This window comes from Heptranchias perlo, chromosome 20, assembly GCF_035084215.1.
Source record: "Heptranchias perlo isolate sHepPer1 chromosome 20, sHepPer1.hap1, whole genome shotgun sequence".
Classification (NCBI taxonomy): domain Eukaryota; kingdom Metazoa; phylum Chordata; class Chondrichthyes; order Hexanchiformes; family Hexanchidae; genus Heptranchias; species Heptranchias perlo.
In genome coordinates, this window is record NC_090344.1 from 10,373,464 (window position 1) to 10,397,168 (window position 23,705).

Genomic DNA, 23,705 nt, shown 5'->3' on the forward strand with positions numbered 1-23,705 from the left:
ATCCAGCAACGAGCCTGGATAGCTCAGTCGGTAGAGCATCAGACTTTTAAAACAGGCAGTGATCTGAGGGTCCAGGGTTCAAGTCCCTATTCAGGCAAATAATTTTAAAACAGCTGGCAAGTTCTGCTTTTCCAGCGGACCAACATCAGCGAAAGGAGCAAGAGTTGGCCAAACAGTCCCTCGAGCCTGCTTCGCCATTTGATAACGTCATCGCTAATCTTCGACCTCAACTCCACTTTCCCGACCTATCCTCATATCCCTTGAGTTCCTTCGTGTCCAAAAATCTACCTAAATCAGTTTTGAATCTATTTAATGGCTCAGCATCCACAGCCCTCTGGGGTAGACAATTCCAATGGTTTACAACCCTCTCAGTGAAGAAATCTCTGTACTAAATGGCCGGCCCCTTATGTTGAGATTATAACCATTAGTTCTAGACTCTCCAGCCAGAGGACACAGCGTCCCAGCAACTACCCTGTCAAGCCCTCTAAGAATGCAGGCCCATTCTACTCAATCTCCCCTCACAGGACAACCCTCTCATCCCAGGAATCAATCGAGTGAACCTTTGTTGCACCCACTCTAAGGCAAGTGTATTGTTCCACAGATCAAAACTGTACACAGTACTCCAGATGCGGTCTCACCAAACCCTACATAATTGCAGCAAAACTTCCTTATCTTTGGAATCCAAACACCTCGCAATAAAGGCCAACATACCATTTGCTTTCCTAATTGCTTGCTGCACCTGCATGTTAACTTTCTGTGATCCATGTACAAGGACACACAAATCCCTCTGAATACCAACAACTCGTAGTCTATCATCTTTTAAAAGATATTCTGCTTTTCTATTCTTCCTTCGAAAGTGAATAACCTCACATTTCCCCACTTTATACTTTATTTGCCAACTTCTAGCCCACTCACTTAACCTGTCTGTATCACTTTGCATCCTCTTTGCGTCCTCCTCACGGCTTACCTTCCCACCTAGTTTTGTATCGTCAGCAAACTTGGATACATTATACTCGGTCCCCTCATCTAAGTCATTAATATAGATTGTAAATATCTGAGGCCCAAGCACTGATATTCACGGCACCCCACTAGTTACAAACTGCCAACCCGAAAATGACCTCTTTATTCCGACTTACTGTTTTCTGTACGTCAACAAATCCCCAGTCCATTTTAATATATTCCCACAATCCCATGAGCCCTAATCTTGTTTCACAAACTTTTGTGTGGCACCTTATCGATTGCCTTTTGAAAATCCAAATATTCTATATCCACTGGCTCTCCCTTATCTACCCTGCAATCTACACCCTCAAAACCTCGAATAGAGTTGTCAAACACGATTTCCCTTTCATAAAACCGTGTTCCATGTGCCTAACCATATTATGATCTTCTACGTGCCCTGTTACCACGTCCCGAGTTATAGATTCTAGCATTTTTCCTCCGACTATTGTCAGGCTAATCGCTTGTAGTTCCCTGTTTTCTCTCTCCCTCCTTTCTTGAATAGTGGGGTGACGTTTGTTACCTTCCAATCCATAGGGACCTTTCTAGAATCTGTAAGATACATAAAAAGGCTAATGATAACAGTGACTGTTCGAACACTGTGAGCTACAGTTAAAGGTCGCCAACATTTAAAGTGTCCGGCCGCAGATCTTTTCCAAATCATGACAGAAGTGGCAAGAAAACTACACGCAGACTTTGAGGAGCGGCACCACTTTCGAACAGGAGGCATTTTACAGAAGGCAAGAAAGTGCATTGTGTATCGCTCTTATGGGTTGTAAAATTGAAGAATGATGGGCTGCTGGCTGTTCAGGCAGGAGCGGTGAAATTGCTCATGTTGATCAGGAGCGAGCTTTGTGCTCAGTCGGGGGAATTTGGTTGGTGCTATTTTGAACAACACCAGGAAAGTCAAGTTTCCTGATCGAGGATCAAATATGGTGCCGCGGCGGCGAGAGCGCCGAATCCTCAGCACTGGACCACCAGCGAATCTGCTGCAATTTTCATTCAAGCAAACAGACCAACGCTGCCTTTCCGACTTGTCCCTTTGAAACTCACGTCACTTTCATCCGAGACAAGTTGCTCGCACAAAATGGAATTTACTGTTCGAACATGAAAGACTTGTTCAGACAACGACAGCACCAAGTGCGGGTAGGCAGGTACATGAAATGGACAGAGAGGGGAAATATTACCACAAGCTGCTGGTGTAACTGTTTCCATTTCCAAAACGCACGCACCGAATCAGTGCAGCTCCTTGGAAAGGTGCAAGTTAACGCAGGGCTGTCATGTCTCACTTGAAGCAATTGACACACACAAGATTCTGCCATCACGTGTCATCTCTTTCTGTTTCTGTCACTAATTTATCTCGAGCTTCCTCTGCTCCTCCAGATGCCGGTGAAATAGATGTTCAAAGTAAATACAGACACTTAACGAGAAAAAAACCTTAACTGGAAAGCAGGAGAGGGGAAGAATGATGCTGGGTATTGAGAGACGATGGATTTTGCAGATACCTGGATAAATAGACACAACGACCTCATCTCCCTGCTTCTTCGGATACTGAATATCTTAATGCTCAAGAGATGTTCTCATTGCCCCAGTCCCATTATCTCCAGTCGCATCTCCCACCAATCTTGCATATGTTGCTTCGTTTTGAAATTGTGCATTTTTTTACACTGGGATTCCATTTGAAGAAAACATTGCTGTGATCAGCTTGTGTTGTTGAGGAGATTGAGCACAAAAAGATACATAAAACGCCAATGATAACAGTGACTGTTCAGACACTGTGAGCTGCAGTTAAAGGTCGGCAACATTTAAAGTGTCAGGTTACAGATCTTTTCCAAATCTTGACAGAAATGGCAAGAAAACGGAACGCGGACTTTGATCAATGTCACGACTTTCAAATAGCAGACATTTTTAGAAGGCAAGAAAGATTTACAAGGATGTTGCCTGGACTGTAGAATTTTAGCTAAGAGGAAAGATTGGATAAGCTGGGGATGTTTTCTTTGGAACAGAAGAGGCTGAATGCAGATTTAATTGAGGTGTACAAAATTATGAGGGGCCTAGTATGGATTGGAAAGACCCATATCCCTTCACAGTGAGGCTAGTAACCAGGGGCATAGATTTAAAGTGATTGGTAGGATTCGTGGGGAGCTGAGGAGAAATTCTTTCGCCAAGGGTTGAGGGGTCTGCAACTCACTTCCTGAAAGGGTGGTAGAGGCGGATACTCTCATCGCATTTAAAGAGTACGTGGGTATGTACTTGAAGTGCTGTAAACTATAAGGCCACAGACCAAGAGCTGGAAAGTGGGGTGAAGCTGGATAGCTCTTTTTCGGCCGGCACAGACACGATGGCCTCTTTCTGTGCCGTAAATTTCTTTGATTGTATGATTCTAATTAACAGTAAGCAGGGTAGTTCGGGGTCATGGGAAAGCTACTGAAGAAAAATAACTGCTGGAAACCATGCAATGCGTTCTTGTAAACCACAGACTAGGGGAGTTCCAGCTCCAGTGACGGGATACTGATGTAAGGGGCAGTCGGGACTGGAGACACTGGAGATCAAGCTCAGGGTGCCTGAGGTTCTATCCAGAGGGATCATCTCGTGTACACGGGGGCAATGCATGTTTACTCTGGTACGGTAGAGGAAAGAGAATTTGCTCATATATTTCTTGATGAGGTATTAAAGTTGCGGACTCTCAGACTTGTTAATTAATAAGACAATGCATTAGTTAGAATCTTCCACCCCTAAGTCTCCCCGCTCCTCTACTTTTAAACTTTGACCATTTAGTTTACATTTCATCTCATTTTTCTTCCTCTCAAAACGTATCACGTCACATTTCTCTCCATTAAACTTCACCTGCCTGTTTCCGAACCTGTGGACGTCACAATGAAGTCACTGACTCCTCTTCACAGTTCCCCACGCTGCCAATTTTGGCGTCATCTAGAGATTTTCACCTTGTGTCCCACATACCCAAGCTCAGATCATTCTCTGTATTGAGAAGAGCAATGGTCTCAACACTAACCCTGGGGGACACCATTGTTTACATCTGTCCTGTCTGAAGAACATCCATTAACAACAACTCTCTGTTTTGTGCTCTTTACACAACTTCCTATGCACACTGCCCAATTCATTTTAATACCGTGAGTATTAATTTTATCAACAAGCCTCCTGTCCGTCATCTTATCAAATCCCTTTTCACAATCCATCTACACAACCTCCGCTACATTCGCTTTATCAGTAGACTTGAGATATCTCAAATAATCCATGTTAGTTGTTCTTAATTAATGTGTTTTTCCAACAAATGTTGAAATGTTTGTTCCACCTCATCTGGTTTCATCTTTTTCAAGCCACAACAGAAAGGTCGAGTTTTCTCCTGGAGCTTAAGATAAATTCATTTTTAAAAATGATGCCTCAGACAATGGGGACATCTGGGCTTAGACACGCCCATTCGGTGCCGCAACTCCCGCCCCTCACACACTCCGAATGTTCGGAGGACCAACTGTCCGCTCATCCCTCCAGTCAATTTACCATAAGACCATAAGACCATAGAGATAGGAGCAGAAGTGGGCCATTCGGCCCCTCGAGCCTGCTCTGCCATTTAATGAGATTATGGCTGATCTGATTTTTACCTCAACTCCACTTTTCTGCCCTTTCCCCATATCCTTTAACTCCCTTGCTGATCAAAAATTTGTGTAACTCAGCCTTGAATGTATTCAATGACTCAGCCTCCACAGCTTTTTGTGATAACGAATTCCAAAGATTCACGACCCTCTGGGAGAAGAAATTCCACCTCATTTCCATCTTAAACGGGCGACCCCTTATTCTGAGACTATGCCCCTAGTTTTAAAGCCCCCATGAGGGGTAACATCATCTCAGCATCTACCCTGTCGAGTCCCATCAGATCCTTGCATGATTCAATAAGATCTCCTCTCATTCTTCTAAACTCCAATGCGTATCGACCCAACCTGTTCAATCTTTCCTCATAAGACAATCCTTCCATAACCGTTATCAACCGAGTGAACCTTCTCTGTACCGCCTCCAATGCAAGTATGTCCTTCCATTAATAAGGTCACCAGAACTGTACTCCAGATGTGGTCTCACCAGCACCCTGTACAGTTGCAGCATGACTTCCATGCTATTATACTCCATCCCCTTAGAAATAAAGTCCAATATTCTGTTTGCCTTCCGGATTACCTGCTGCACCTGTATGTTATAGAATCATAGAATCATAGAAGTTTACAACATGGAAACAGGCCCTTCGGCCCAACATGTCAATGTCGCCCAGTTTATACCACTAAGCTAGTCTCAATTGCCTGCACATGGCCCATATCCCTCGATACCCATCTTACACATGTAACTGTCCAAATGCTTTTTAAAAGACAAAATTGTACCCGCCTCTACGACTGCCTCTGGCAGCTCGTTCCAGACACTCACCACCCTTTGAGTGAAAAAATTGCCCCTCTGGACCCTTTTGTATCTTTCCCATCTCACCTTAAATCTATGCCCCCTCGTTATAGACTCCCCTACCTTTGGGAAAAGATTTTGACTATCTACCTTATCTATGCCCCTCATTATTTTAGAGACTTCTATAAGATCACCCCGAAACCTCCTACTCTCCAGGGAAAAATGTCTCAGTCGATCCAACCTCTCCCTATAAGTCAAACCATCAAGTCCCGGTTGCATCCGAGTAAATCTTTTCTGCACTCTTTCTAGTTTAATAATATCCTTTCTATAATAGGGTGACCAGAACTGTACACAGTATTCCAAGTGTGGCCTTACTAATGTCTTGTACAACTTCAACAAGACATCCCAACTCCTGTATTCAATGTTCTGACCAATGAAACCAAGCATGCCGAATGCCTTCTTCACCACCCTATCCACCTGTGACTCCACTTTCAAGGAGCTATGAACCTGTACTCCTAGATCTATTTGTTCTATAACTCTCCCCAACGCCCTACCATTAACGGAGTAGGTCCTGGCCCGATTTGATCTACCAAAATGCATCACCTCACATTTATCTAAATTAAACTCCATCTGCCATTCATCGGCCCACTGGCCCAATTTATCAAGATCCCGTTGCAATCCTAGATAACCTTCTTCACTGTCCACAATGCCACCAATCTTGGTGTCATCTGCAAACTTACTAACCATGCCTCCTAAATTCTCATCCAAATCATTAATATAAATAACAAATAACAGCGGACCCAGCACCGATCCCTGAGGCACACCGCTGGTCACAGGCATTCAGTTTGAAAAACACCCCTCTCCAACCACCATCTGTCTTCTGTCGTCAATCCAATTTTGTATCCAATTGGCTACCTCACCTTGGATCCCGTGAGATTTAACCTTATGTAACAACCTACCATGCAGTACCTTGTCAAAGGCTTTGCTAAAGTCCATGCAGACCACGTCTACTGCACAGCCCTCTTCTATCTTCTTGGTTACCCCTTCAAACAACTCAATCAAATTCGTGAGACATGATTTTCCACTCACAAAACCATTCTGACTGTTCCTAATCAGTCCCTGCCTCTCCAAATGCCTGTAGATCCTGTCTCTCAGAATACCCTCTAACAACTTACCCACTACAGATGTCAGGCTCACCGGTCTGTAGTTCCCAGGCATTTCCCTGCCGCCCTTCTTAAACAAAGGCACAACATTTGCTACCCTCCAATCTTCAGGTACCTGACCTGTAGCTGTCGATGATTCAAATATCTCTGCTAGGAGACCTGCAATTTCCTCCCTAACCTCCCATAACGTCCTGGGATACATTTCATCAGGTCCAGGAGATTTATCTGCCTTGATGCGCGTTAACACTTCCAGCACCTCCCTCTCTGTAATATGTACACTCCTCAAGACATCACTATTTATTTCCTCAAGTTCCCTAACATCCATGCCTTTCTCAACCGTAAATACCGATGTGAAATATTCATTCAGGATCTCACCCATCTCTTGTGGTTCCGCACATAGATGACCTTGTTGATCCTTAAGAGGCCCTACTCTCTCCCTAGTTACTCTTTTGCCATTTATGTATTTGTAGAAGCTCTTTGGATTCTCCTTTGCCTTATCTGCCAAAGCAATCTCATGTCCCCTTTTTGCCCTCCTGATTTCTCTCTTAACTCTACTCCGGCAATCTCTATACTCTTCAAGGGATCCACTTGATCCCAGCTGCCTATGCATGTCATATGCCTCCTTCTTCTTTTTGATTTGGGCCTCAATCTCCCGAGTCATCCAAGGTTCCCTACTTCTACCAGCCTTGCCCTTCACTTTATAAGGAATGTGCTTACCCTGAACCCTGGTTAACACACTTTTGAAGGCCTCCCACTTACCAGACGTCCCTTTGCCTGCCAACAGACTCTCCCAATCAACTTCTGAAAGTTCCTTTCTAATACCATCAAAATTGGCCTTTCCCCAATTTAGAATTTTAACTTTTGGGCCAGACCTATCATTCTCCATAGCTATCTTAAAACTAATGGAATTATGATCACTGGTCCCAAAGTGATCCCTCATTGACACTTCTGTCACCTGCCCGTCCTTATTTCCCAAGAGTAGGTCAAGTTTTGCCCCCTCTCTAGTCGGGCCATCCACATACTGAATGAGAAATTCCTCCTGAATACACTCAACAAATTTCTCTCCATCCAAGCCCCTAATGCTATGGCTGTCCCAGTCAATGTTGGGAAAGTTAAAGCCCCGACTTCTGTTGACTTCTGTGTTTCATGTACGAGGACACCCAGATCCCTCTGTTCCACAGCATTTTGTGGTATTTCTCCATTCAAATAATATTTTGCTTTGTTATTTTTCCTCCCAATGTGAATGACTTCATATTTCGCACATAAGATTCCATCTGCCAAATTTTGCCCATTCGCTTAACCAGTCAACATCCCTTTGCTGACACTTTGTGTCCTCATCGCAAGTTGCTTTTCCACCTATCTTTGTATCATCAGCTAATTTGGCCACAAGACACTCTGTTCCTTCATCAAAGTTGTTGATATATTTTGGAAATATTTGAGGCCGCCAGCATTGATCCCTGCGGCACCCCACGAGTTGCAGGAAATTCCAATAAATTTCCGCTCCTCCTATTGGTCCGGAACTCTCCTTAATCACCAGGACGGGGTTAATGGTGAGACTGGCCGTCCTGCGGTGCAGTTGGAAAATAAACATTAATTGAACCCGTCAGTTGCAACATTTAATAAAACAAAATTAATAAAAGTTACCGACAAAATATTTTCTGGAGTTCAGCAAAGTGGGGCAGGCGGGGCATCTACGCTGTGTGTTTTTGTCGGTTTAAATGGCACGAAGGGCTGGGGTTTCAGTTTATTTTGTTATCCTTGGTCCAAACGCGCTCTCTCTGCTTCCAATGTCTGTGCTTTTCGGCCAGATAGTAAGATAATCAATGGCGGATGCATCACCCAGCATGCAGCGCTGTACAGATTGTGCCCTATCTGAATCAGTGGAGCCCAGCGCGCAGGCGCAGTAGTGACTCATTATCGGTCAGTGTGCCCTGAGCATGCGCGGTCAGTGGAGGCTGCGGGAGGAGCGCGTTCGGTGCAGGTGAGAGGATCGGAGCAAGAGGATCAATAAACCCCGGGGCCCGGGTCCGGGCTCAGGCCCAGGCTCAGGCTTCACAAACCCCGAGTGTGGCCCCAGACCCGAATATAAAACAGTGAACATTATCCCCCCTCACTACCCGCCGGTTTCCGGTTTCTCCCGTTTCGCTCCGGACCAACTCTCAACAAAAGGCCGCGGCCCCGCGCATGCGCGGTGTAAACTGGGAATTCTCAGGGAGCGTCTGTAAATGAAGGAGAAATGGTGATCGGTCAGGGAGCGTCTATAAATGAAGGAGAAATGGTGATCGGTCAGGGAGTATCTGTAAATGAAGGAGAAATGGTGATCGGTCAGGGAGCGTCTGTAAATGAAGGAGAAATGGTGATCGGTCAGGGAGTATCTGTAAATGAAGGAGAAATGGTGATCGGTCAGGGAGTATCTGTAAATGAAGGAGAAATGGTTATCGGTCAGGGAGCGTCTGTAAATGAAGGAGAAATGGTGATCGGTCAGGGAGCGTCTGTAAATGAAGGAGAAATGGTGATCGGTCACGGAGCGTCTGTAAATGAAGGAGAAATGGTATTCGGTCAGGGAGCGTCTGTAAATGAAGGAGAAATCGTGATCGGTCAGGGAGTGTCTGTAAATGAAGGAGAAATGGTAATCGGTCAGGGAGGGTCTGTAAATGAAGGAGAAATGGTATTCGGTCAGGGAGCGTCTGTAAATGAAGGAGAAATCGTGATCGATAAGGGAACATATGCAAATGAGGGGGAAATTGTGATCGGTCAACGAGCGTTTGTAAATGAAGGAGAAATGGTGATCAGTCAGGGGGAGTCTGTAAATGAAGGAGAAATGGTGATCAGTCAGGGGGAGTCTGTAAATGAAGAAGAAATGGTGATCATTCAGGGAGCATCGGAAAATGAAGAAGAAATGGTGATCTCTTTTTCTTTCGTCATCCAGGGAGCTCCAGCTTTGGATGCTATTCCTTTCCTCCTCGTGGGAATCGGTCTACTCTCTACCAAACCCACTCCTCCTCGAAGGCCTCCCATTGTTCAATTACTGTTTTGTTGCCAATTTTTGATACCAATTCACCCGGACAAGATCCCTTTTTAACTCATGAAATTAGCCCTCCTCCAGTTAAGAATTTTCACATTTGACTGTCCCTTGTCCTTTTCCATAACTGTTCTAAACCGAATGAGATTATGATCACTGCTGCCCCACTGAAACATGCTCCACCTGCCCCACTTCATTCTCCACATCGAGCCCACTGCTGTACTCACATTCACTCTCTCACATTCACTCTCTCACATTCACTCTCTCACATTCACTCTCTCACATTCACTCTCTCACATTCACTCTCTCACATTCACTCTCTCACAGTCACACTCTCACACTCACTCTCTCACATTCACTCTCTCACCCTTTCACTCATGGTTTAGTACCACTGAAAGATGATTTGATGGGTTTGGATTTCAGCACAGCGAGGAGGGAGAGTTAGTGGGACGGGGATTTACAGCTTTGAGGAATAAGAGAGGAAAGAATGTTCCATAGAACGACGAGTTATCTGATCTGAATTTTTATCCTGTACTTACAGTGATAACTTTTATAATCTCCTTTCACAGGTTATTAGAAGGGGAGGATTTGCAGACAGGAAACTCAAACCAAAGACCACGTCAAGATCTGACAGAGTCACTCGATTCATCAGGACCTGAATATCATCGGCCTTTGAATGTGGAAGGAGAAATGTTTGTCTGTTCTATCTCTGGGAGAAGATTTCAAACATCAGTGTGAGTGGAAAAGCACCAAGACACACACACCCGAGTGAGAGTGTTCCAGTGCACTGACTGTGGAAAGAGCTTTAACCAGTTACATAGCCTGAAAAAACATCACACCATTCACAGCGGGGAGAAACTGTATACGTGTTGTGTGTGTGGACGAGGCTTCAACTGATCGTCCAACCTGGAGAGACACAAGGTCACCCGGACCACGGAGAAACCGTGGAAATGTGGGGACTGTGGGAAGGGATTCAATTACCCTTCACTGCTGGAAATTCATCGACGCAATCACACTGGGGAGAGGCCGTTCACCTGTTCCGTGTGTGGGAAGGGATTCACTCAGTCAGACAGCCTCCTGATGCACCAGCGATTTCACTCTGATAAGCGACCTTTTAAATGTTCGGACTGTGAGAAGAGGATTAAAAGCAAAAGTAATCTGCTGACACACCAACGCATTCACACTGGGGAGAGACCGTTCATCTGCACCGTGTGTGGGAAGGGATTCACTCGGTCATCTCAGCTTCTATCACACCAGCGAGTTCACACTGGGGACAGCCCATTCACCTGCTCCGTGAGTAAGAATAGATTCACTCAGTCATCACACCTTCTGCAACACCAGCGAGTTCACTCTGATGAGAGACCTTTTAAATGTTCTGACTGTGAGAAGAGGTTTAAAAGCAAAAGTCATCTGCTGACACACCAACGCGCTCACACAGGGGAGAGGCCGTTCACCTGCTCCGTGTGTGGGAAGAGATTCACTCGGTCATCCATCCTGCTGGCACACCAGCGAGTTCACACTGGGGAGAGGCCGTTCTGCTGCTCCGTGTGTGGGAAGGGATTCACTCATTCATCATACCTTGTGCAACACCAGCAAGTTCACACTGATGAGAGACCTTTTAAATGTTCTGACTGTGGGAAGAGATTTAAAATCAGAAACGAACTACTGAGACACCAACAAACTCACACTGGGGAGAGGCCGTTCACCTGCTCCGTGTGTGGGAAGGGATTTACTTGGTCATCCACCCTGCTGAGACACCAGCGAGTTCACACTGATGAGAGACCTTTTAAATGTTCTGACTGTGAGAAGAGGTTTAAAAGCAAAAGGAATCTGCTGTCGCACCAACGCACTCACACTGGGGAGAGGCCGTTCACCTGCTCCGTGTGTGGGAAGGGATTCACTCGGTCATCCACTCTGCTGACACACCAGCGAGTTCACACTGGGGAGAGGCCGTTCATCTGCTCTGTGTGTAAGAAGAGATTCACTCATTCATCACACCTTCTGTCACACCAGCAAGTTCACACTGATGAGAGACCTTTTAAATGTCCTGACTGTGAGAAGAGATTTAAAATCAGAAACGAAATGGTGAGATACCAACGCAGTCACACTGGGGAGAGACCGTTCACCTGTTCCATGTGTGAGAAGAGATTTACTCGGTCATCCAACCTTCTGTCACACCAGCGAGTTCACTCCGATGAGAGACCTTTTAAATGTTCTGAGTGTGAGAAGAGATTTAAAAGCAAAATTTATCTGCTGACACACCAGCGCACTCACACTGGGGAGAGGCCGTTCACCTGCTCCGTGTGTGGGAAGGGATTCACTCGGTCATCCACCCTGCTGAGACACCAGCGAGTTCACACTGATGAAAGACCTTTAAATGTTCTGACTTTGGGAAGAGATTTAAAATCAGAAACGAACTGCTGAGACATCGACGCACTCACACTGGGGAGAGACTGTTCACCTGCTCTGTGAGTGGGAAGAGATTCACTCGATCATCCCACCTTCTGAAACATTAACTTGTTCACACTATTGAGTGACCTGTTAATGCACTGACTGTGAGAAGAGCTTTAAAAGCAGAAATGAACTGCTGACACATCAACACATGCTCATTGGGGAGAGACTGTTCACCTGCTCCGTGTGTGGGAAGGGATTCACTCAGTCATCACACATGCTGAGACACCAGCGAGTTCACATTTGACTGCAGGGGTTGGATTCTGCTGTTAATCCCATCCAGGACTGAACCATGTTCATTCTGACAGTTAGGGTTTGTTTCTTCTGATGTCAATAACCCCTATAACTGGGCTGGAGTTTAATATTCTGGATATCTATTAAATAAATCAGATTTGTTTTAAACACCTTGTTGTAGATTTTAGTCTTTCCCACCTGAGTGTTTAGCATCACCTGACTGGAGCTCAGAAAGGACAATCTGGGGGGAGCAGAACTTCAGCCTGGACACAGTCCTTTAGGGCCACACTGAGAGGGGCAAACGGCACTTTGGTCTTTCTCATCTCTCTTCTCTGACAGCAAAGTCGCCGTGCGGCGTCCAGTCTAAAAATGACAGTGGTAATTATTCTATGAAGATTTCACCTGTTTGAGTGACAGTCCTGAGTCTACCATTTAAGGCAGGCGTTAACTCATTTAAAATAAACCCGTTAAAAATAAATGATTTAAAGTCTGCATCAAAATAGCAGTGGGAGGAGTTCACAGGAGCCTGTTAACTGCTGGTACAATTATACAACAGTCATTCGATCTCCAGATAAAGAAGGACCTGCAGTGTGTTTCCAGAATTCATGGTTTTATTGCTGTGTGCGTGTTAGACACCAGGATCACTAAAAATACACGACCCAGACCATCCACAGGGTGGGAGCGATCCCGACAGTTACTCTGGGATCACTCCCACTGCAGAACTCCACCACTGACACTGCTGAAGGTTGCAGGCTCAGGGAGTGGGGCCTCCAGGAGAGGAATGTAAGATAGCTGGGTTTCAGTATCCTGACAAATATATGCTGAGGTACCAGAGGAATCCTTGCTAAGGAACCGTCTGGGGTTTTACCTCTCAGTGTAGGTCTAGCGGTGAATGATTCCTGACTCCCTGAACTGTCTTACATTTAACCCAGATCGGATCAGGATGAATTCAGTTTACAGGAGAATTGGGACAAATATCACCCACAATCGAGGGAGACGAAAGCAGCCATTAGAGAATCTAAGAGATCTTTGGAAAAGAAAATGGTGCACAATTCTGAGGATAATAGCAAATGTTTTTTCAGCTACGTCAGGAGTCAGAAGACCATTAAAGATGCTTTAGGGCCACCGAAAGACAGTTCAGGACAGATTCCCGGGCTATGGCAGAGCTGTTAAATGACTATTTCACATCAGTCTACACTCCTGTGGATGATGCTCAGATTCCAGCTGTGGGATGTGCTGTCAACAATAACATCATAAATATTAAAATAGAATGGGATGTCACTTTGGATAAAATATGAACTCTCAAAATGTATTGTGCTCCAGGTCCAGATGATATTCACCCACGGGTGTTTAAAGAGATGGGACGGGTGCTCTGTGAGCCTCTTGCCTGTATCTTCAACAGCTCAATAGAGTCAGCGATAGTCCCCTGAGATTGGAAGGTAGCTCACGTAGTTCCCATTTTCATTAAAGGGGACAAATCAGAGCCGGGGTATGACAGGCCCATCAGTGTGACCTCGATCTGAGGGAAGATGCTTGAAGGGATCCTAAGAGATGCTGTTTATGATCACGGGGAAAGAGAAGGAGCCATTAGAGATACTCAACACGGCTTCTGGGAAAGAAAATGCTGTCTTACAAACTTGCTTGAGTTTTTTGAAGAAGTTGCTGGGTCAGTGGATGAGGGTAATCTGGTTCACATTGTCTATCTCAGGGGTGTCAAACTAATTTCCTATGGTGAACCTGACCCGATATCATGACACTTGGCCTGGACCACATTCAGCAAAAGTTATTAAACTGGAAACAGATGAAGATAAACTATATTGTTACTTACGTACATTTCGATGTTGTTTACTGCTACTGCTGCTCCTGATAGCTGATCTTCTTTCCCGGAAGCCGTGTTGAGTATCTCTAATGGTCCCTTCTGTTTCCTCGTGATCATAAACAGAATCTCTTAGGATCCCTTCAAGCCTCTTAGCTTGAACTATTGCACCAACATTTGGAGTAAATGACTGGGCTGAGGCCTGTCTTGGATAAAAACATGAGGACCACTTGTCATTACAGAACTGTGTGCCCCAAACACTAACCGTGGAAGTGAATTCCACAGACTGACAACTCCCTATGTAAAGAAGTTTCTCTTGACTACTGCTCTAAAACAGATAGCAGGGGTTAATTGTAGCTACTCACACTGTATAAGGTGGAAAGTGATGTTCCACAAGGATTGGTTCTGGGACCACTGTTCACAATTCACATAAACGATTTGGACTCGGGAATCGGAAGTACAATTTCAAAATTAACAGATGACACCAGATTGGCGGGGTGGGGTGGAGTTTACATAATATTAATGAAGTTTGCGACCAAATACAAAATACATTAATAAACTTGCAAAATGGGTGTATAATTGGCTAATGAATTTTAATGCAGATGACAGTGAAATGGAGCATTTTGGTCGCAAGAATTTGGAAATTGTGCCCTGTATATCCAAGTCCAAGTCATTAATGTATATCAAGAAAAGCAGTGGTCCCAGCACCGACCCCTGGGGAACACCACAGTATACCTCCCTCCTTTCTGAAAAACAACCATTCATCACTACACTCTGCTGTTATTTAGCCAATTCTGTAGCAATGCTGCTACTACCCCCTTTATTCCATGGGCTTCAATCTTAATGACAAGCCCATTACGTGGCACTTTATCTAACGCCTTTTGGAAGTCCATACACACCACATCAACTGCATTTCCCTCATCGACCCTCTCTGTTACCTTATCAAAAAACTGTATCAAGTTAGTTAAACACAATTTGCCTTTAACAAATCCGTGCTGGCTTTCCCTAATCCTTGTCCAAGTGGCTGCTAATTCTATCCCGGATTATCGTTGCTGGAACTTTCACCACTACCGAGGTTAAACTGACTGGTCAGTAGCTGCTGGGTTTTATCTCTCACCCTTTCTTGAACAGGGGTGTAACATTTGCAATTCTCCAGTCCTCTGGCATCACCCCCATATCTAAGGATGTTTGGAAGATTATGGCCAGTACCTCTGCAATTTCCACTGTTACTTCCCTCAGAAACCTAGGATGCATCCCATCCGGACCAGGTTACGTATCTACTTTAAGTACAGCCAGCCATTCAAGTACCTCCTTTTTATGAATTTTTAGCCAATCCAGTATCTCAACGACATCTTCCTTTACTGACAATCTGGCAGCATCTTCTTGGTAAAGACAGATGCAAAGTATTTATTTAGTACCTCCGCCATGCCCACTGCCTCCTGCTGCTGTTTCCTCAGTATAACACGGGCCAGTGACGCAATGGATAACACATCTGACTACGGATTAGAAGACTGTAGGTTTGACTCCTACCTGGCTCTGAATTTTTTTTAACTTGTGCATTATTTTATGGCCTTCAATACCTTGCAAGCTGTCCTACTTGGTGGTGCTGCCTGAATTCAATCTTCAGAGAAGGCATCAGGGATTACGAAGCTTTTTTTCCATCTCTCACCTCATCTTTCCATCTTTGCTGCAGAGCAAAATCAAGAACTTTTGCTGACTGCAGCACATCAAAAGATGTGCTGCCCCTTGACCTCTCTGTACCCAAACACACAGTGAAGTTTAGGAAGTTCATGGGCTATGGACTCGCTGACAACGCTCATGTTTCTGTATAATTGCAGCAAGACAATCGGTGAGTGGAGAATATAATCAACGATCCCACTACTTCTCACATGCTAAGTGAGCGCTCGACCAGTTGAGCTAATTCCTCGTTTGCTGTTTGTAAATCGCCCTTCACAGTTCCCGCCTCACACTCGCCTCCAAGCTGCTCCACGACCAGCAGAGAAATCTTGCCTTGGGTTGCCGCTCCTTGAATATATTAAAAATTTGCTAAAATCGGTGTTATCGAGCATCAGCAAGTGAGGAACAGCAGAACGGGAAGCCACAGTAATCATGAATGATGCTGAGAAGAGTCCGAGCCTGTGGAAGGAAGACGAGGTCACCGGAAAGCAACAGCTGCCCGAGCTTGAGGGAGCAGCGTGAGCCCTGACTGACTGATCAAAGACCTTTTTACATGAAATTGAGGGCGATTTGAAATGTTGCTGCTCAAAGGCACTCCCTGCTGGTGAGCAGAGGGAAATGCTCGAGTGAAACAGCGATGCTCGGGCAGACACAGAAAGCTTCAAGGTTTGAGAAAGCAAAAGAGGCGTCCTGTGCGTTCATGGCAACATGTTAATCTGTAAGTTGCCTGTAAAGTTAAGAGAGCGACCTTGAACTAATTGCTGCTTATTGCAAAAGCACGCGTACTCTTTTGAGCCGGAATTGAACAAATGATGCAAGGATGACTTTGTCTTATTTTCCACAACAGTCTTGTCGCTCGACCAGCTGAGTTATCGAAGGAAAGAGGCAAAAATGTTTCACTTTGGTGATTGTTCACCGTGCACCTTTGACACACCCGGACTCGTGGATTCCAGTGCTCATGACTGAGGCTTACTCAGTACCTGCTCATACCGCAGCACTGTGGGAGTTTGAGCTGTTCCTTGTTCTTCACGGCCTGGGCCAGTGACGCAATGAATAATGTGACTGATTATTGATCTGGAGATTGTGGGTTCAAGTTTACTGGATGGTGTAAAGTGGAAGGCCGGGCCTGGAGAGCATTGGAATAGTCGAGTCTAGAGGTAAACAAAGGCACGGATGAGGGTTTCAGCAGCAGAACTTCATTCTGGCAGTTGGGATTTGTTTCTGATGATGTTAATAATCGCTGTAACTGCCCCTGGGGGACACCACTGTTTACATCCCCACAGTCTGAAAAACATCCATTAACCACCACTCTGCCCTTTCTCCAACTTCCCATCCACACTGACCCACTCCCTTTAATACCGTGAGCTTTAATCTGATCAACAAGCCTCCTGTCCGGCATCTTCTCAAACACTTTTTAACAATCCATCTTCACAACCTCCATTGCATTTTATCCCCACACTGTGTTATTCCCTCCAATAATCCCTGCTGTCTGTCCTGAATTAATCCATTTCATTCCCAATGTTGAAATCTTTGCTCCACCCACTCGGTTCCATCGGTTTTTCTCCACAACACAAAGGGCCAGTTTTCCCCAAGAGTTTCACACCAATCAGCTTTCAAAATGAGGCAGAGTTTCAGCCAATGAGGGAGATCCGGGCTCAGCCCCGCCCACTCGGTGCCGCAAGTCCCGCCCCTCACACACTCCCATTGGTTGGAGGACCAACCGCCCGCTCGGTCCTCCAGTCCCTCTCCGCTCTTCCTATTGGTCCGGAGCTCCCGTCAATCACCCGGGCAGTGTGAGCTGAGCATGCGCGGCGGGCGGGGAGTGAGGCCGAGATCGTGTCCGCAACAGGTGAGAGATGGGCGGGGGGAGCGGGTTAATAAACCCCGGGGGAGGGGGCGGGGGCTTCACAAACCCCGAGTGCGGCCCCGGGCCCGAATATCAAACAGTGAACATTCTCCTCTCTCTCTCTACACTCCGGGGGCTCCGGTTTAGATCAGACCCGAAACTCAACACACGGCCCGCGGCCTCCGAGCATGCGCAGAGTCAGCGTCAAACCTCGTGACTCATCCAATCAGGGAGCGTCTGTAAAAGAAGGAGAAATGGTGATCAGTAAGGGAGGGTGTGTAAATGAAGCAGAAGTGGTGACAGGTCAGGGAGCGTCTGTCAATGATGAAGTAATGGTGATTGGTCAGGAAGTGTCTGTCAATGAAGGAGAAATGGTGATCGGTCAGGGAGTATCTGTAAATGAAGGAGAAATGGTGATCGGTCAGGGAGTATCTGTAAATGAAGGATAAGTGGTGATCGGTCAGGGAGCATCTGCAAATAGACGATAAATGATGACAGATCAGGGAGCGTCTGTAAATGAAAGAGAAATGGTGAAGGTCGGGGGAGTCTGTCGATGAATGAGAAATGGTGATCGGGCAAGGAGCGTCTGTATATGCAGGAGAAATGGTGAAGGTCAGGGGGCGTCTGAAGATGAAGGAGAAATGGTGATCGGTCAGGGAGCAATCCCCATATCCCTTGATTCCCTTAGAGTCCAAAAATCTATCAATCTCAGCCTTGCATATACTCCACAGCCCTCTGAGGTAGAGAATTCCAAAGATTTACAACCCTCCCAGTGATGAAATTCCTCCTCATCTTAGTCTTAAATGGCCGACCCCTTATCCTGAGACAGTGCTCCAACTTTGACACTCTCCAGCCAGGGGAAACATCCTCTCAGTATCTACCCTCTCAAGCCCTCTCAGAATCTTACAAGTTTCAATGAGATCACCTCTCATTCTTAGAACCAGAGAAAAGATACAGCACAGAAGAGGGCCATTCGGCCCATTGTGTCCGCGCTGGCTCGAAGAACAACCAGGTGCCCATTCTAATCCCACCTTCCAGCACTCGGTCCGTAGCCCTGCAGCTTACAGCACTTTAGGTGCAGGTCCAGCTACTTTTTAAAAGAGTTGAGGGTCCCTGCCTCAACCACCAATTCGGGACGCGAATTCCATACACCCACCACCCTCTGGGTAAAAAAGTTTTTGTATTATCTGCACATTTGCCAATCATGCTCCTGACATTCAAGTCCAAATCATTAAGATATACCACAAACAGCAGGGACCCAACACTGAGCCCTGTGGCACACCACTGGAAACAGATTTCCATTCGCAAAGATATCCATCAACTTTTACCCTTTGTTTCCTGTTACTGAGCCAATTTTGGATCTAATTCACCACATTTCCCTGTATCCCATGGGCTTTTACCTTTCTGACCAGTCTGCCCTGTGGGACCTTGTCAAATGCCTTACTACAATCCATGGAGACAACATCCAACAGCACTACCCTCATCAATCCTCCTTGTCACTTCCTCAAATAATTCAATCAGATTTGGAAGGCATGACCTTCCCTGAACAAATCCATGCTGACTATCCCTGATTAAACCATGCCTTTCCAAGTGACAGTTTATCCCATCTCTCAGTATTGATTGTAATAGTTTGCCCACCACCGAGGTAAGACTGACCGGCCTATAATTGTTCGGTCTTTCCCTTGTAACCTTTTTAAACAATGGTTTTACGTTTGCAGTCTTCCGGTACCTCCCCTGTATCTAGTGAGGATTGGAAAATGATCCTCAGAGCATCCGCTATTTCCTCCCTGGCTTCCTCTAATAGCCTAGGAAACAATCCATCCGGCCCTGGTGACTTATCAACTTTCAAGGATTCCAGTCCCTCTGGTACTTCCTCTCTCGTTATGTTTACCTGATCCAATATTTCACACCTGTCCTCTTTTAACTACTACGTCTGGATCATCCTGTTCCTTTGTCAATACGGAGAAAAAATATTCATTTCAAACCCTACCCACATGTTCTGCTTCGACACACAAGTTACCCTTATCATCCCTGATAGGTCCCACCTTTTCCTGAGCTATCCTCTTGTTCTTAATGTACTGATAAAATATCTAACATTCTTCTGAACTCCAGAGAGTATAGGCCCATTCTGTTCAATTTCTCCTCATTGGACAACTGTCTCATCCCAGGAATCAATCCTGTGAACCTTCGCTGCATATGCCCTTCCTCAGATAAGGAGAGCACAACTGTACACAGTACTCCAGGTGTGGTCTCACCAAAGCCCTGTACAATTGCAACAAGACTTCCTTATTCTTCTACTCCAACCCCCTTGCAATAAATTCCAACATTCTATTTACCTTCCGAATTGCTTGCTGTACCTGCATGTTATCTTTCGGTGTTTCTTGTACGAGGACACCCAAATCTCTCTGGACACCAACATTTAATAGTTTCTCACCATTTTAAAAATTCTGTTTTTCTATTCTCCCTACCAAAGTGAGTAACCTCACATTTCCCCACATTATACTCTATCTTCCACCTTCTTGCCCACTCACTTAACCTGTCTATATCCCTTTGCAGGCTCTTTGTGTCCTCCTCACAGCTTACTTTCCCACCGAGCTTCATGTCGTCAGCAAACTTGGATACATCACACTTGGTCCCATCATCTAAGTCATTGATATATATTGTAAATAGCTGAGACCCAAGCACTGATCCTTGCAGCACCCCACTACTTACACGTCCAGGCCATCAATATATATCAAAAAGAGTCATGGTCCTAACACCAACCCCTGCGGAACACCACTGTATACTTCCTTCCAGTCTGTGAAACAACGGTTCACTACTGCACTCTGCATTCTGTCTCTCAGCCAATTTTGCACCCATGCTGCTATTGGCTTCAATTTTACCAACAGGTCCATTCGGTGGTACTTTACCAAACGCCTTTGAAATGTCCGTGTACACAACATCGAGTGCACTACCCTCATCAACCCTCTCCGTTATTTCATTGAAGAACTCAATCAAATTAAATGATTTTACTTTTAACAAATCTACTTTTAACAAATCTATATTGACTGTCATTTATTAACCCACGTTCTTCCAAGTGAGAATTAATTTTGTCCCGGATTCTGGCCTCGAGAAGTTTCCCACCAGCGACGTTAGGCTGACTGGCCTGTAATTGCTGGGTTTATCCCTCTCCCATATTCTTGAACAGGGGTGTGACACTTGCAATCCTCCATTCCTCAGACACCACTCCCATATCCAAGGAGGATTGGAAGATTGTGGTCAGAGCCTCCGCTATCTACACCCTTACTTCCCTCAGTAATCTCGGAGGCATCCCATCTGGACCGAAAGACTTTTTTACTTTGAGCACTGCCAATCTTTTAAGTACCTCCTCTTTATCTATTTCTATCGTCTCCAATATCACTACTACCTCCTCCTTTACTGTACAATGGCAGAATCCTCTTCTCTGGTGAAGACGGATGTAAAGTATTCATTTAGTGCCTCAGCCATGCCCTCTGCCTCCACAAGAAGATCTCCTTTTTTGTCCCTAATCGACCCCACCCTTCCTTTGACTCCCCTTTTACTGTTTGTATGTTTATAAAAGACTTTTGGATTCCCTTTTATGTTAACCACCAATTTATTCTCATACTCTCTCTTTGCACCTCTTATTCCCTTTTTTAGATCTCCTCTGTACTTTCTTTGTTCAGCCTGGTTCACTACTGTATTATGAACCTTACATTCGTCATAAGCCTCCTTTTTCTGTTTCATTTTAATCTCTATCTCTTTAGTCATCATGATGTGGAGATTCATCTGACGAAGGAGATAATCTCCGAAAGCTTGTGATTTTAAAATAAATTTGTTGGACTATAACCTGGTGTTGTAAGATTCCTTTCTTTAGTCATCCAGGGAGCTCGAGCTTTGGATGCCCTTCCTTTCTCTCCCGTAGGGATCTGTCCACTCTGGACCTGAACCAACTCCTCCTTCAAGGCCTCCCATTGTTCAATTAATATTGTTGCCAATTTTTGATTCCAATCCACCTGGACAAGATCCCTTTTTAACTCATTGGAATTTGCCCTCCAATCGGTTCAGTATTTTCACATTTGTTTGTTCCTTGTCCTTTTCCGTAACTATTCTAAACCCAATGAGATTATGATCACTGCTGCCCCACTGAAACATGCTCCACCTGCCCCACTTCATTCTCCACACCGAGCCCACTGCTGGACTCACATTCCCTCTCTCACATTCCCACTCTCACATTCACCCTCTCGCGTTTGCTCTCTCGCGTTCACCCTCTCGCGTTCACCCTCTCCTATTCACCCTCTCCTATTCACCCTCTCCTATTCACCCTCTCTCATTCAATCTCTCACATTCACTCTCTCACATTCTCTCTCTCGCATTCACTCTCTCGCATTCGCTCTCTCGCATTCACCCTCTCACATTCACCCTCTCACATTCGCTCTCTCGCATTCACCCTCTCACATTCACCCTCTCACATTCACTCTCTCGCATTCACTCTCTCGCATTCACCCTCTCGCATTCGCCCTCTCACATTCACCCTCTCATTCGTCTTCTCTCATTCACTCTCCCACATTCACTCTCTCACATTCTCTCTCTCACATTCTCTCTCTCACATTCACTCTCTCGCATTCGCTCTCTCGCATTCACCCTCTCGCATTCACCCTCTCGCATTCACCCTCTCGCATTCACCCTCTCGCATTCACCCTCTCGCATTCACCCTCTCGCATTCACCCTCTCGCATTCACTCTCTCGCATTCACCCTCTCACATTCGACCTCTCGCATTCGCCCTCTCGCATTCGCCCTCTCACATTCGCCCTCTCACATTCGCCCTCTCACATTCACCCTCTCATTCGTCTTCTCTCATTCACTCTCCCACATTCACTCTCTCACATTCTCTCTCTCACATTCTCTCTCTCACATTCACTCTCTCGCATTCGCTCTCTCGCATTCACCCTCTCGCATTCACCCTCTCGCATTCACCCTCTCGCATTCACCCTCTCGCATTCACCCTCTCGCATTCACCCTCTCGCATTCACTCTCTCGCATTCACCCTCTCGCATTCACCCTCTCACATTCGACCTCTCGCATTCGCCCTCTCGCATTCACCCTCTCGCATTCACTCTCTCGCATTCACTCTCTCGCATTCACCCTCTCGCATTCACCCTCTCGCATTCACCCTCTCGCATTCACCCTCTCGCATTCACCCTCTCGCATTCACCCTCTCGCATTCACCCTCTCGCATTCACCCTCTCGCATTCACCCTCTCGCATTCACCCTCTCGCATTCACTCTCTCGCATTCACTCTCTCGCATTCACTCTCTCGCATTCACTCTCTCACCTTCCCTCTCTCACATTCACCCTCTCTCACATTCCCTCTCTCACATTCACCCTCTCGCATTCACCCTCTCGCATTCACCCTCTCGCATTTACTCTCTCGCATTCACTCCCTCGCATTCACCCTCTCGCATTCACTCTCTCGCATTCCCTCTCTCACCTTCCCTCTCTCACATTCACCCTCTCTCACATTCCCTCTCTCACATTCACCCTCTCCCATTCGCCCTCTCACATTCACTCTCTCGCATTCACCCTCTCACATTCGCCCTCTCACATTCGCCCTCTCACATTCGCTCTCTCACATTCGCCCTCTCACATTCGCTCTCTCACATTCACGCTCTCACATTCGCCCTCTCACATTCGCCCTCTCACATTCGCCCTCTCACATTCGCCCTCTCACATTCGCACTCTCACATTCGCCCTCTCACATTCGCCCTCTCACATTCGCCCTCTCACATTCGCCCTCTCACATTCGCCCTCTCACATTCGCCCTCTCACATTCACTCTCTCATTCGTCCTCTCTCATTCTCTCTCTCACATTCACCCTCTCGCATTCGCCCTCTCGCATTCGCCCTCTCGCATTCACACTCTCACATTCACTCTCTCATTCGTCCTCTCTCATTCTCTCACTCACATTCTCTCTCTCACCTTCACTCTCTCACATTCACCCTCTCTCGCATTCCCTCTCTCACATTCACCCTCTCGCATTCCCTCTCTCGCATTCGCCCTCTCGCATTCGCTCTCTCACATTCACTCTCTCACATTCACTCTCTCAC

General features: G+C 45.9%; 1 protein-coding gene and 1 non-coding gene across 2 annotated transcripts; both read left to right on the forward strand.

Annotated features, from left to right (window-relative positions):
• The first annotated feature begins 12 nt into the window (after positions 1–12).
• On the forward strand, positions 13–97 carry trnak-uuu (transfer RNA lysine (anticodon UUU)). The gene is given in 2 exon segments: positions 13–49; positions 62–97. It is a non-coding gene; the product is annotated as a tRNA-Lys (tRNA).
• A 10,379-nt stretch (positions 98–10,476) lies between these two features.
• On the forward strand, positions 10,477–16,720 carry LOC137335911 (zinc finger protein 229-like; the record flags this gene model as incomplete). Its single annotated transcript, XM_068001428.1, has 2 exons — positions 10,477–11,713; positions 16,602–16,720. Coding segments are annotated over 2 exons (1,356 nt in total), but the record flags the coding sequence as incomplete, so codon positions are not given.
• Between the last annotated feature and the right edge of the window lie 6,985 nt (positions 16,721–23,705).